Source organism: Cyprinodon tularosa, unplaced genomic scaffold (genome assembly GCF_016077235.1).
Source record: "Cyprinodon tularosa strain WSP-4 unplaced genomic scaffold, ASM1607723v1 ctg241, whole genome shotgun sequence".
Taxonomy (NCBI): domain Eukaryota; kingdom Metazoa; phylum Chordata; class Actinopteri; order Cyprinodontiformes; family Cyprinodontidae; genus Cyprinodon; species Cyprinodon tularosa.
In genome coordinates, this window is record NW_024038899.1 from 331,574 (window position 1) to 345,344 (window position 13,771).

General features: G+C 40.3%; 1 protein-coding gene across 1 annotated transcript in view; it reads right to left on the bottom strand.

Annotated features, from left to right (window-relative positions):
* Window positions 1-5,805: 5,805 nt before the first annotated feature.
* The window catches only part of tmc2a (transmembrane channel-like 2a), a 29,152-nt gene continuing 21,186 nt past the window's right edge, over window positions 5,806-13,771 (bottom strand). The window contains 5 exon segments of the mRNA XM_038287604.1: window positions 5,806-6,238; window positions 6,349-6,466; window positions 7,713-7,791; window positions 8,566-8,691; window positions 8,771-9,010. Coding sequence (XP_038143532.1) covers window positions 6,036-6,238; window positions 6,349-6,466; window positions 7,713-7,791; window positions 8,566-8,691; window positions 8,771-9,010 — 766 coding nt within the window. The 3' untranslated portion in view covers window positions 5,806-6,035.

The window sequence follows — 13,771 nt, forward strand, 5'->3', positions numbered from 1 at the left end:
TGTTCCGCCCTCCACCGAATCAGACAAACACTGGAATTACAGCACACAGACAGGAGTCAACGATTCAACAACTTCTCTGGAAAAGGTGAGTCGGCAACCAAATCCTCTTCTCCAAGTTCACGAGTCAAATTCCCCACTGAGCCTGAACTAACCGCTGTGTCTTCCCCCTCACTTTACAGTTCCGGTTGAGCAGTGTTCAGAGCAACACTTCTCCCTCTGTTTAACCTCTTCAATAAAACCCGTTAAACCTTTTCCTTGGTCTCTCTGTTCGGTTTTTCTGCATTTGGGTCTGAACTTTGTAACATCATGACAGATTGGAGTGAAGTCATACCTGGACATGACAGAATTATCCCCCATCGTGTACAAAGAGCTAGCTTTCTTTGGAGTTTGAGTAGTAGCAATATTAATTTGTCTCTATCCATTATCTGCACAGATCTAAAAAAGACAGATAGACTTTGTGTCTCCTGGTAGTATACCTTTGTTCCTTCTGGTGATTTCAATGCCTTTATAAGCCAGAGGTGAAATACTGTTCCTTCCCCAGATGGACATACCTCGATTAGATCACAACTTTTTAAAAATCTTTCCGTGTGAAAGAGATACTTTTTGCTGCCCCAGGCGATAGTGCTGCCCAGTCTATTTCCAAAGGCTATGGCATCCAAGAGAAGAAAGGGTTGAGGGCTGAAACGGAGACAAGCCCATAACTTTAGGAATTTTCGTTTCCCCAGGAACCCTATCACTAAACCATACAAAGAGCCAAGAGAGCAGTCCACGTTCTCCAGCTGACACCCTCCGACTTAAGGGCTGGTTATCCTCCTGCAGCAGTGTGTCGCAGTCAGCTTGTTGCTGATATTTCTGATTTATGCCCAATATTGAAGCGTGGTCTGCGCTATGTTATTACATGCCACAATGCAAGAGGGACAATCACGAACCAGCTGTGGGCCTAGATAGTGATAGCTAGGTGATGAGGAAGTGGGGGCAAGTTTTTGCGACAATGGAGGGACATGAGGGTAAAAGAGAGAAGGGATCCAGGTGGAGAAAGGGTCCCAGCTTTCTTGCGCACCTCGCTCCTCTATCTGCTCCAACTTCACGAGTCGTTTTCCACAATGGCGGTCATACAAACAAAACAAGCCACTAAGGTACCAAACAGGAAACACGCATAGTGTAGAGCTGACGTAAATTTGACGTATCAGATGTCTGTTTGTGACACTGTCTGCGGTCAAATGTGATTTTGGAAAGGTGCAGCAGAGTGTCTGTGGAAGGGGCACATTTGCACTGCAACACACACGCAGATGACCTGGTTTGTGAACATAAATCTGCCTTTAGAGGGCCTAACTGTCTGAGCTGACTACAAACCTTTAAGTTGTGGGTTGAAGGTACCAATAGAACTACATCATCTACAAAAACGAAACAAACTATTCTCCAAATGAGCTTTCACTTTCTGGACCAGTTGCCCAGAATTTTTGACTTAATTTGCACTGTGGTAGTATACAGAACAAGTTTAAAGACGCTTCGCTTCCCATCCAGAAAGCTTTTCCAATTCAAAATGTCAGAAATAGGGTTGAGTTTGAGGCTTTATAGAGTGGACCAAAATAAAGCCTTGTTTTGGCTTAGAACACATGCAAACATCCATCCCCTTTGGAATGAGGATTGTTTGGTTTTTTGACAACGGACCCGTTCGTCGGGTTCAATTTGCATGTTTTGTAAGCCAAAACAAGGCTTTGTTGTGCTACTCTTTAAAGCTACAGTGTGTAATTTTCAGCGACATCTAACGTCCAGACTGCAGACCGCAGCAACATGAACATCTCCCCCCCACCGCTTCTCCCCCCCAACAGTACGGCGAGCGTTACGGGACAAAATGTCTTCCACGACGTCCGCATCACCTACCTTCTCAAGTGATGAGGTTTGTTTACATAGATAATTTTAATACTGCCATCTATTGTTCAGTACCGTCTCAGTTCATCTCTCTCAACTTGCCGTAGTTACTTTCGAGCGTAATGGGCGATCTCGCAATCGCTAGTTTGTTGGCTCTGCGCTGCCGTAGCGCAAAGATGTCTGCCTCCATGGCTGCGAGACCCGCTCCTATGTAATTATAAATAACGAATTCTAAGGCAACGCAAATATTAAGGTTAAGAGGCTGAGCTCGTAGATGATGATAAATAACATAGTTATGTATAATATATTACATTTCTGACTGTATATCCCTGTAATTATTACACACTGTAGCTTTAAAGCAACAAACTCAAAGCTATTTCTGACATTTTGAATTGAAAAAGCTTCCTGGATGGAAAGCGAAACGTCTTCAAACTTGGAAACAAAGTCCAGTGGATTGTTAACTTTTTTGGAATGACTTTGACCTGGATGACTGAGAATCTCCACCCGCATTTACAGAACAAGGAAATTGAAGGATCCAGACGTAGAACAATTTAAGAATATTGCAGGACTTTGTATGATCAGGATAATTTAGCCAGAGCCATATAGGTGAGAGAGTTCTGGCAACTCAACTGACGACAATAAGCAACATTTCAAAGCCCAATGGTGACACACGGAGCTTAAATAGTTCGAAGGCCGTTAGCCACTCATGCTAGCATTGCCATAGACATTAGTAAACCATACTAAACTACAGGAAAATACAGATCTTAAATATCACATCATGGTCTCTGCTTCTAACGAGCATTAGGTTGTAATAATACAGAATATGATTGAGATGGAGTTTATTACTTTATTAAGTAAGTTTATTTGTTACATGCACAGTTATACATAGTACATTACATAGAATAAATGTAAATTATTATACTTAACAGAGCTAAAAGACTGGAGAAATTTGCCACCGATTATGAGTTCCTGTAAGATTATAATTTAATCCTGCCCTTATCTTAGATCATTATATAGTTTGTTTAGCCCTATGACAAAAGGGTTTAAACTGCTAAAGTATCAACCATGAGGTATTTTATCATTGGTGCTCTTTGAAGTGCTTGGTAAACTTACTGCTGAAAATGAAAGTGATGTGTGAAGTTGAGGAGAAACTGAGACTATTGCAAGATAATTTACAAATGTATTTAACAGCCTCAGACGAAGAGCTCTGAAGGGGCAAGCTCAGTACATACATTTATGCAACAATTCCCAATACACACACACACTCCCTTGGAACTATCCCACCCCAACATAAAGAACTTTCTGACACACAAACATTTGGAGAAAAAAACAACTTGAGTTCATAAAAACCATTCCCAGTTAGGTTAATATATCTTTCACTGGCCAGATGGATCTTCGCAAAACAGCAGTCCTCCCCTTCATACCATGAAGGAGGCTGTTTGAACTCATTCTTATCTTTAATTACCTTTGTTTGGGGCCTGTGAGGCTAAGAAAAGACTTATCTCAACATTTTTTACTCCACAGCTGCATTGGTGAACCTGCAACCAATGTTTGAAGCCCTCAGTCTTCGGCCGAGGGGTTCATGTCCTGGACCGTGAACCTTTGCAGTGTGTCTTCTCTTTCTCGTTCAACTCTATATCCTGTTAGTTTGCTATCAAATAAATTAAGCTAAAAAGTATTCATGGTATTCACAGGCTCACCGTTAAACCTTAAGATGTTCCAATAAGCTCCATAATTATGAGGAATGGAAGGTGCTCATGGTAAGATCTCTGACGGAGTCAAAAAAAATTATCACTAGAGTTATCCAAAAGGCGGAAACGATTTAAAGAGAACTTCAGGAAAAAAAAAATGGAATCAGCAGATATAGTTTTTTCGATTGAGAAAAGAGCTTATTGTCTTCATGTCCGTCACTCCACTCGCAAGACTCCACTGCTGAAGAAAAGCTGATTTAATAGAGTTTGTTGCAAAGTATTTAAACAGTGAAGGTCATGGAGATATAGGGAGAATATGGTCTGAAGATCAGTGTTTACAACAAGCATTAAATAAATACCAAACACCAGGAAAACAGACATTAAATATTAAATAAATACATTCTACAAACCATGTCCATTTCCTGTGATCAGGCCATGCACATTGCTCCATTCTACTTCATCGTAACTTCATATTTGTACTAATTGTTTGAGACTTTTCTATTTATTTAAAAAAATAATAATTATATGGTTATATGGGTTAAAGTTCGTTTCTGTGTATTGGATGTCAATCAGCTCTTTGCTAAGAAGAACAAATAAGCTTAATCAACCTATTTTCTCCACTATTTACATTTACATAAGACTTAACAAGTAGAAATATCCCAAATTTAGGGATAGGGGCAAAAAAGGGTTTGATTGTAAGTAAGTCTGTTATATTGCACGGTGATACTAATGTACATTCTTACAGTGCTATTAAATTTGATTTAAATGAGCAATAAGTCTAGAAATGTATTGGGAAATTAACCCAACTTAATCATTCTCTCCTTAAAAAGACTCAGTTGAGTTATTCTCCTTGCAAACCTAAAGGTACAATAAAGAACTACTTTTGTGGAGTGTGTAGTCCATGTTTACTTCCTGGTTCCTGAGCCAATCGAATGAGAGTTCAAAGGGTTGCCAAATCAGAGAGCACCTCTTGGTATTTTGTATTGAAAGACCAGTAGCCTGCAATCATGGATGCCAGCAAGAAAGGTGAACCAGCAATAGTCTCAGCAACACCTCTGCATCCTTTAAAACTATTTGAGCATTGACTCACTGTGGAAGAATCATCCTTATCTTTTTTTCTAGCAGGACGGAGATGTCATTACACTTTCACAAGTACAGAGCTACGAAATTAACTATCTGCATTTAAGCCATCCCCAGGGCGGCCATTGTGGTGTGCCCAGGGATCAGTGTGGAGTTAAGGGTCATGCTCAGGGAACCAGAGTGGCAATCAGTGGGAGTGGGGCTTGAACTCAGAACCTCTGGATTCCAAGCGTAATGTCCTAACCACTAGGCCACCACTCCTCAAAGCAGGCATTACCGTGAAGGGTCTTGTCTAAGGACCCGCACTGGCAGCTTATTCCTCCAATGCGAACCCACACTTCCTGTTTGCAGGAGCGAGTGACTTACCACTTGAGCTAGCCAGCCAACTTCAGCTACGCAACTGACTTGGCAACCTGCAGGACACTCTACGGCAGGGATGTCAAACTGGTTCCAGAAAGGGCCGTGTGGCTGCAGGTTTTCTTTCCAACCCAGCAATAGCACACCACACTCCAGTCATCTCAGTAAGTGAATCCAATCTGAACATGATGACTTGATGAGATGAATGGAGTCTGGTGTGCTATGTTTGGTTGGAAAGAAAACCTGCAGCTACATGGCCCTTTCTGGAATCTGTTTTACACCCCTGCTCTACGGCTTAAATCCGAATAACTCAAATTGTAGCTCCTATCTCCTGTTCCTAGCTCCTATGCCTTCATTTTTTTATGGCGTCAATGGTAAGAACTCTATCCAGGTTCATTACATTGCGGACAGACACGCATGAAGGACGCTGCTCAAATTAGGATTACAGCCTTCTGGAAAAGGACTTCAAAAAAACTAAAGTAACTGAAATGAAACAAACAAATTAAGCTCTCCATTAGAAAACCCAAATGATATGAAGGTGAGGACATGAGCATGTGTCAAACAAAGTACATGTCAACAAATAATGAATTTTTGTTCAACCCTGTGAGGTGGGCTTTGTCTATGAGCTCTCACACAAAGAATTGTGGGTAATCGAATAGTTTGCACCAAGGGACATCAGGAGGTGCTAGCTCCTTCCTTAGTGCCAGCAGTATTCAGATAGCGCTATTCAGATTCATTATGGTGATTGTGGACGAAATTCCTCTTCGCCTTAACTGTCCTAAATGATTAAAGGTATTTGTTTGTTTGTTGTTCTGGTGTCTTTTTTATTTGCTGCTTCTTTAGGGACAAATGAGTGATTATTGCAATAACTGTTATCTATTTAGCCTAACACATAGATAACAGTTGTGGGTGTTTCAGATTTACAGAGATTCTGAAATTTAGGACAAGCTTTTAATATGACTGTAGGCAAAGAAATAATAAATGGGTTTATATATATTTGGTATGTTTCTGTTAGCCATTGTTTCCCTCATAATGTTATCTGGGAGGGGGTCCTCTCCCTCTGCCTCGACCTCTTCCAGGACCCGGCCCAGGTCCTCTCGGTCCCGGCGGTCGATCTACTGGCCCTCGGGCGTTTGGGTTGGAGGAAGCTAGAGCCACGTCCTTCTGTAAGTTGACTCCTTTTCCGGCTGAACCAGGCTTTGTCTTGGTGGGCTTTGCCTCCGGCTCTGGTGTTTTTTCTGTTTTAGAGAAATAAATGGGATCGCTTCAGTTCAAACTCAGCTTTACATCCAACACAGTGAATGGATAAGCAAGAAGATGAAAATGAAAGGGACAGGAGGAGACCGACCGGGCTCCGGTGGAGCAGGGGGGCTGAGTGATCGGTTCGGCAGCAGGTCCTCCAGGTCTTTCATGACCTGGTTGGTGCTGTCTTTGTTATTCCTGCGGTTCTTCTCTTCATCGCGAGCCTGGACACAGAGAGATGACAGGAAACCTAAAGTCTGGAGACCCCTGATGATATGTAATGACATTTAATGGACCAGATTGTGACATAAGTCAATCAGAGGGAAACCTTTAACTTACAGGAGAAGAAGGAATCCAGGCTGGTTTTAAATCCTTTGCATTTCCTTTGAAACTGGAATTATTTAAGGGAATGCTCGGAACTAGGAACACAAAGGGCTGGATATTTGATATCATCCCTGCTAAATTAAAATAATATTTTTTTCCCTTACTCTCCTTTTTTCTGATATATACAGAGAATTTAACAGCAAAATAGCTTCAGTTCTACATTTTTAGATTTATTTGAAGGTATAGTGGAGAATGTTATTTTTCTGGGTGGATCCCCATTTTCACTTACCAGTGGTGAGTCTGGCATAGTGAAAAAAATTGCAAATAATTTTCTGGAAAGTAAGCTTGTATGAGCGATGCAAATAGCAACTTTCTAAACAGAGCGTGCACGAGGAGAAATGGTGCATGCTTTCACACGTGTTTAATAGGCGTTTTCTCTCTGGAGAGGGTACAGGATTGTGCATGCATATTTTTTTTTTTTTTTTTTTTTAAGTGGAGAAGGCGAGTCTTTTAAAAAATTCACCAAAATCATTTTTCTATAAATACTTTTTATTACTTGTTGTAACACAACAAAAATTTTCACTTAATTTGCAACATTTTTATAATTTTTGGGGTGTTGGTTGTTTTATTATGTTTTCATGCAGGTTTCTTAACCAATTAATGTGTGTTTTACATCTATTCCTTTTTACCATTTTATTTTTTTAATGTTCATCACTTCATCTCTATATAAACCATGATGGTGATGAGGTATTTTATCCTGAAATAAACCTAACTTGGCTTTATGCTAATTCATACCCTATTTTCCTACCTAGCAGTGGTGGTTTTTATCTCTTAATAATTAGTAAAATGCTTTAATGAATCATATAGTCTTAAAATGTTCTACTCACATATAATTATTATTCTAAAATCAGAATTTTTAATTTTTTCCTCATAGCAGAAACTTGAAAGTATATTATAAAGTTGTAAAAAAATTTTCCAAGGCAGGTATGAATGGCAGAAACCTCCATTATGTAACAAAAAAATGTTCAGTAGGGAACAACAAATATAAAAACAGTATGAGGACCAGAATATTTAAAATGAGTTTGCTGAATGAGGAGTCAATACCTGAGAAAAGAAAAAACTTAATTAAAGCCATTTTGTACTCACCATCTGCATTTTCTTCTTTAGTTCCATGTTTGAGTTTTGATAGGCTTCGGAGACTGAGTTCAGATAATAGATGGCCAACCTGGAATTAAATAAAAAAATATTTTGATCCTGTTTATGCTGTATGTTCTACGGAAGAGGATTAGGGCCACTGGGGAAAACAAAAACAAAAAAAGTTAACGGATTTTTAATTTTTATTTCAGTTTAACATGGGAACAAATTCAGAATTCTGACTTTAATCTCAGAATTCTGACTTTTTCCCATATTAAACTGAAATAAAATTTAAAAATCAGTTAATTTTTTTTTTTTTCCAGTGGCCCTAATCATCTTCCGTAATGTTCTGCAGCAGTGACTAACTATGGTAAACAATTTGAATACAAAAAAAACCAAAACAAATAAATTCATGAATAAAAATAGAATATGATTTATTACAAGTTATACCCTCATGTCTAATCAATGTTAGAAGGTTGCAAGTACCTGGATCGACCCTAACAGACTGCACTCTGGGTCCCTGAGCAAGACCCTTAACCCCACACTGCTCCCTGGGCACTGCACAATGGCAGCCCACTGCTCCCCAAGGGGATGGGTTAAATTCAGAGGTACATTTCTCCAATGTGAGATCAGTAAAGTTCAATTATTAATTATCATTCCCAGGGAGCTTCTCTAACTGATAAAATGTTGTTTTCTTTTCAGCTAAATAAAATAATCTGACAGATCCTCAGGCATGAAGGGTAGGATTTAAAAGCTATGCATTGCTACAAGAAGTAGAAGCAAAACAGAAATGTATATACACAGTGATAGCAGAGTAAAGAAATTCAGAGTAAAAGCATAAAAAGGACTCTGACTCTATACTTACACCATGAGCAGCACGGCTGGTATGATGAGGCCAGGGTTTGCTGCATAGCTGAACAGAGTCCCCATGAAGGCTGGCAGATCCAAGTCAATTGTCTCCATGATCACATCGAACATCTTTGTATTCCCACTGCATGGTCACACAGATGAGCACATGCTCATATCTAAAAACACAGCTCCATAAAGAGGCAGCTGGTTATGCGAGTTACCTAAAAGGACCGCAGTCAAATGAAGGTGGTAGCGTCATGATGGTGTAGACAACTGGCAACAGGCTCAGGAAGAGGATGAGGAGCAGGAGACCCATGTAGAAGTTGTTGGACTTGGAGGCCTTGAACACTCTCTCATGGGGGACGTTTGTGGCCATCACGGCCCAGCACTGATAGTACATGGAGCTCAGGAGACGAAGCACATTGATGCCAACAAGCCCCGGGGCATAAAACGCTCCCATCCTAACATAAAAATAAAATAAAGCTTAAATATCTTGAGAGTTGAGATCCTGTTTTTCTGCACCAAATCATTTAAAAATGGACCAAATTATTTTAGTGTTAATAAATTGAGTTTTGATAAAGTTTAATAACTCATTTTGTTTTCTGTTAATTCCCTATAAAATACTTTTTGGTGATGGCATATAAAAAAATGGCATTCAAATCTCTCTTTATTTACTTTGTTTAGTACAATTTATTTCCTCTAAATCCAATATATTTAGAACAGACATATTTTGATTAAAATACACTTCAGCCGAGTCCAATATATTCCTGTTCAAAACTTTCCAATTTACCTTTGTATACAGATTAAATAAATTAACCTTTAGTGCACAAAATAAGGTTTTAATCTACGGAGTCCAATAGTGGAACTACTAATTTTAAATCCAATCCAATATATTGTCGATAAATGAAAATCTAGTGGCGTCAAAATGCACTTAAATCCAAATATTTCCAAATTTACTCTGGTTAATTCCATATCTGGTTAATTTTTATTGTTTTATTTATAAAAAGCAAACAATATTTTAGAAGTGGGGACTGCGGGAAGTCAGTTGTAACTTTCTGTTTGGTCTGAGGGGAGAAAGCAGACTGATCAGGAAAGAGTTGGTTGAAGACAAGGGACGACCGATTGGTTTGCTTACTTGAGAGATGAAGGAGAGGTCGCTTGGATCTGTAAGGATTTGATTGAGCGGGTTTGGCAGATTTTATTCCAGAGATCCAGGTGAGTTAGATCAAAGAATGTTGGTACTTGCAAGAGATGTTGTGTTGGAGAGCAGACAGGCAAGTGATGAAGACTGAGAACTGCTAGCCTGACGTAGTCCTACTCAATTCTAGTCAGAATATGAGTCTGATACTGCTCCATAGAGCAGTATCAGACTCATAAGAATAAGAAGATGAGCCTTGATCGCGTTTCTCTGTTCCTCTTTTAAAATTAATTTGCTGTCGATACCTTCTAGAACAGACCTAATAGCAGAATCTACACACCTCAACTCTCCAGCGGCAGCCATTGTTGTTGTCACCAAAGCGCGCTTTGGTGACGTGGTTGATTACGTTACTGTTGATCATCTGTCCATCATCGTATAAAGCCCGCCCTGACAATTTGATTGGCCCGCCAGATATTGTGCGAGCATACTCAGGCTACTATTGAGCAATGCCAGACCGAACTTCCCGACCTCAAACGTTGTGGGCGGGACTAAGTTCGGAATGGCACCCAGGCTAGAGAACTGCTGCACACAGATGAGACCTTTTCCATTACGATCAGAGACAACCTGAGGTTCATTGGTCCACAGTAAAAGAGATCCACAAGAAGAAAAATTTCAACAGCAAAGATATTCCAGGTTTAGGTCTTTGGCTGGAATACCATCTGGGTAATCATCCGGCGAAGAGGAATGATCCTTCTCCTTCTATTCACGCTAATCATCTTGATTGAGAAATGTTCTCAGGTGCGCTGCACCATGGGTCGGCCCAGCAACCAGCAAAGGTTTTCTCTACAACAGGAAGCTCAATTGCACCAGCAATACCTCAGTCCAAACAAGGTCAAAGTCCAAATTAAAAGAATGATGGAACCAACACAGTTCCTCAGGTCCATAACCCACCCAATCGACAACATACTGAAAAACCCATCCTCTGTAATGGGCATCCAAAATACTTTGCAAAGTGAACGCTGGGTGCCAACGTCTCAGGCGGGTGGAGGGGGACTAGAGGGAAGGCAAAGAGGACTAGACAGGGCAGATTTGATCAGAGAAATGTGAAAAACAGGATGAATCTTGGATTTCAAATGGACCGATGAATCTCCGAGAGCGTTTGTAATTAGAGCCCTTTAGATTAATGTCACGAATTGATGACAGAACCTTTTGTCCAACCTTTTGAAATCGGCCAGACATCTATGTGCTTCCATTGCCTGGTTCAAGGCAGAAACCCTGAGGTTCCAGACCCGTCTGCAGCGCCTAATGTAGTGTTTGACAGAGGTAACTGCAATGTCCTGCTCATCAGATGGAAATGGGGAGGTTGGAATCCTAGAGAGGACTTAAATGGACACAGACCTGGGTCCTCTCTACCTGCTGGTTTATCCATTCTTTCATCCAAGGGCTTTTAAGGATCTCCTCAACCCAGCTGACAAGCCTTCCATGGTGGAAGAAGAGACAGGGTGCTCCAAGACGGGTATGTTTATCAACCAGGCTGAAGTCACAGAGGTGTTCAAAGTCCATGGCAGCAAGACTTTGGGGAGTGATGTGATCCATGTTGAGTACCTTAGGTCTCTGGATGTTTTCGACTGTCATTCCTAACATCTCTCTTTAACATCATGTGGAAGTCAGTGACAGCAAAGATGGTTATTGTGGAGTCATGAAGTCAACTCTATGCAATGTATTTGTTCTGCCCAGCCTCTGAAAAAGGAGATTCCAATCAGTACAATTCAGTTCACTATGCAGATTGGATGCCCATATGTAGGTGACAGTGCCCCTGGACTGGCAGACTGAGGTGATGGGTCTCCTCAATAAGAGGAGGGACCTGGAGAGAGTACTCCAACTACAGGTGGATTATGCTAGGTTCACACCAAAAGCAGCAAGAGCAGCAAAAATGTGTGTGCTGCTTCATTTTTGATTCTTGTACAAGTTTAGTTCTGGTGGAAAAATGGGACTGATGCCCGTTGGGCGGAGCTACCCCATCCTTTCTTTGCCTGGAGGCTATATGCTGTGATCAGTGGGAATAAAGTAGTTTTAATATGTTTTTAAGAGAGAAAGTCCACCTGAAAATTTCCTCTGTGCAGTCAGTTCATCAAGATTACAATCCTTCAAATATTATTTCGCTGTCAGAGCCGCTCAGACCCCCACATACCGGCGGTGCGCTGTCAGTAGGAATCCCATTTAACAGCAGCCTCTGGCCCGGTCACCTCTTTGCAGCGGATAATAAAAGTGAACATGTTTTGCCAGCAGATTTCGGAATTTTAAGTAAATTTATGCATTAATAAACTGTTTCAGAGGAGTGATCATAGCGCTCTGAATCAGCAGTGCTGTGTCCGTCTCCCTGTCAGCTTCCAGATCAGCTTCACTGATTGGTTGAAGTTCAATTTTTCCAACTCGAGCAGCAGCTGCGTTTGCGGCACGGCGCTCCTGCTGCTCAAAACACGCTGCAGGATGTTTTGCTGCACCTTGATGCGTGTGTCAGATGCTCAAACGCTACCGTCGCGCTGCTTCAGCTACTCAGACGCGCTGGGCCTGCTGTTCAAAACGCGCCGCGGGACATTTTGCTGCGCCTTGACAAGCGTCAACCATTGACTTTGCATGCTTTAGAAGACGTACTGTAGTTTTCGTCCCAGCAGAGGAACGCTGGACCAGCTCTACTCCCCCTGCAGGGTGTTGGAACTTTGCATGGGAGTTTGTCCAACTGCTTTTCTTAGAGAGCAATCTTTCCTTGTTCATATTTCCTTCTTCAGTATCTTTATGGTTTTAGCTACATGCACTTTCACATCAACAGAAGCAAGAGCCTGGTAGAATCATTTTGTTTTCTCTCAAGGTAAACCTTTTCAGAGTGTTGAAAAGTGTTTTCAAATGTTTTAATGTACCAAATTGCTATATCATTTTCTGGATAGTAGACTGGATAATTTTGAGCAATTTTTAAAAACTTTACCTCTAACCTGGATCTCACTGTTCTGTTCCCTCCTTCTTTAGCAGTCAGGAGAACATCAGACTAAATCTCTCAGGTTTTAACAGCAAATACATTTTAAAGGCTGAGTAATGATCTCATCATGTGAACCTGAGGTGGTGCAAATGTGTGGGAATGTTTTCCCCTACATGTAAGTTGGAATAAAGTGAGGGCATTGTGATGGTCACATGGTCAGTAACCCCACACACAACCACTTTTTCATAAGTTTTAATACACAGTAGCATAAATGTATAGGTTTATTTTGACAATATTGAAGACATTAGTTCCAATTGTAGCGCGCACTTTTGGTTAACTTTTATATGTTTTATTTTGTCAAATACTTAATATATTTTGTGCTTTATTTTCTGGTGTTATGGGAGGGCCATCAACTGGGAGAGTGTGGCTGACATGATCATGGACTGATTGGGTGATACCATCTTGAATTTCACTATGGGGGAAGACCATGGACTCAACATTTTAAATATGTTGCATAATTTCTTCTTCTTACTTTTGTGATTTGCTCATTTTGTTAATTTGTTTAATAATTGTCATTTCAGTTCAAAACTTAAGCTACCTGTTAAGTTATTTTTTGTTAAATATGTGTAGATGTTCTCCCTACCGCTTCCTCAGTGTGTCAGTCTGGTCTGATCAGCCAGTATTTAAGTCCCCTTTGTTTGCTGTGTGTCAGGTTAGTTTTTGTTTTTTTCATTTAGTTTGAGGTTTGATATGTTTGAACTTGATATTTTTTGCCCTTAGTTAGTCTCTTCATTTGTCCTCTTTTAAGGGCCCTGAATTTTTTGTTTGGGTTATTGTTACTTTGGGGAAATAAAACCCAGTTTTCTTGACAATCACCACTGTGTCCTCATGCTTGGCAGGCTCAATCCCTCACAGGCACCCTAATTTATTCCTTTCCTTAAATTACATTGTTTTGGTACATTTCACAGGGAAATTGAATAGTGCATTCCTCAAGAGTTGTATTTTTTTTATAGATATTACTAGATTTGTTTTTTCTTTTGCTGTTGAAATTCATCTTAAATGTGTTATTACCCAGAAATTAGATTTTTTTAATGCTAAAACATATGTGTT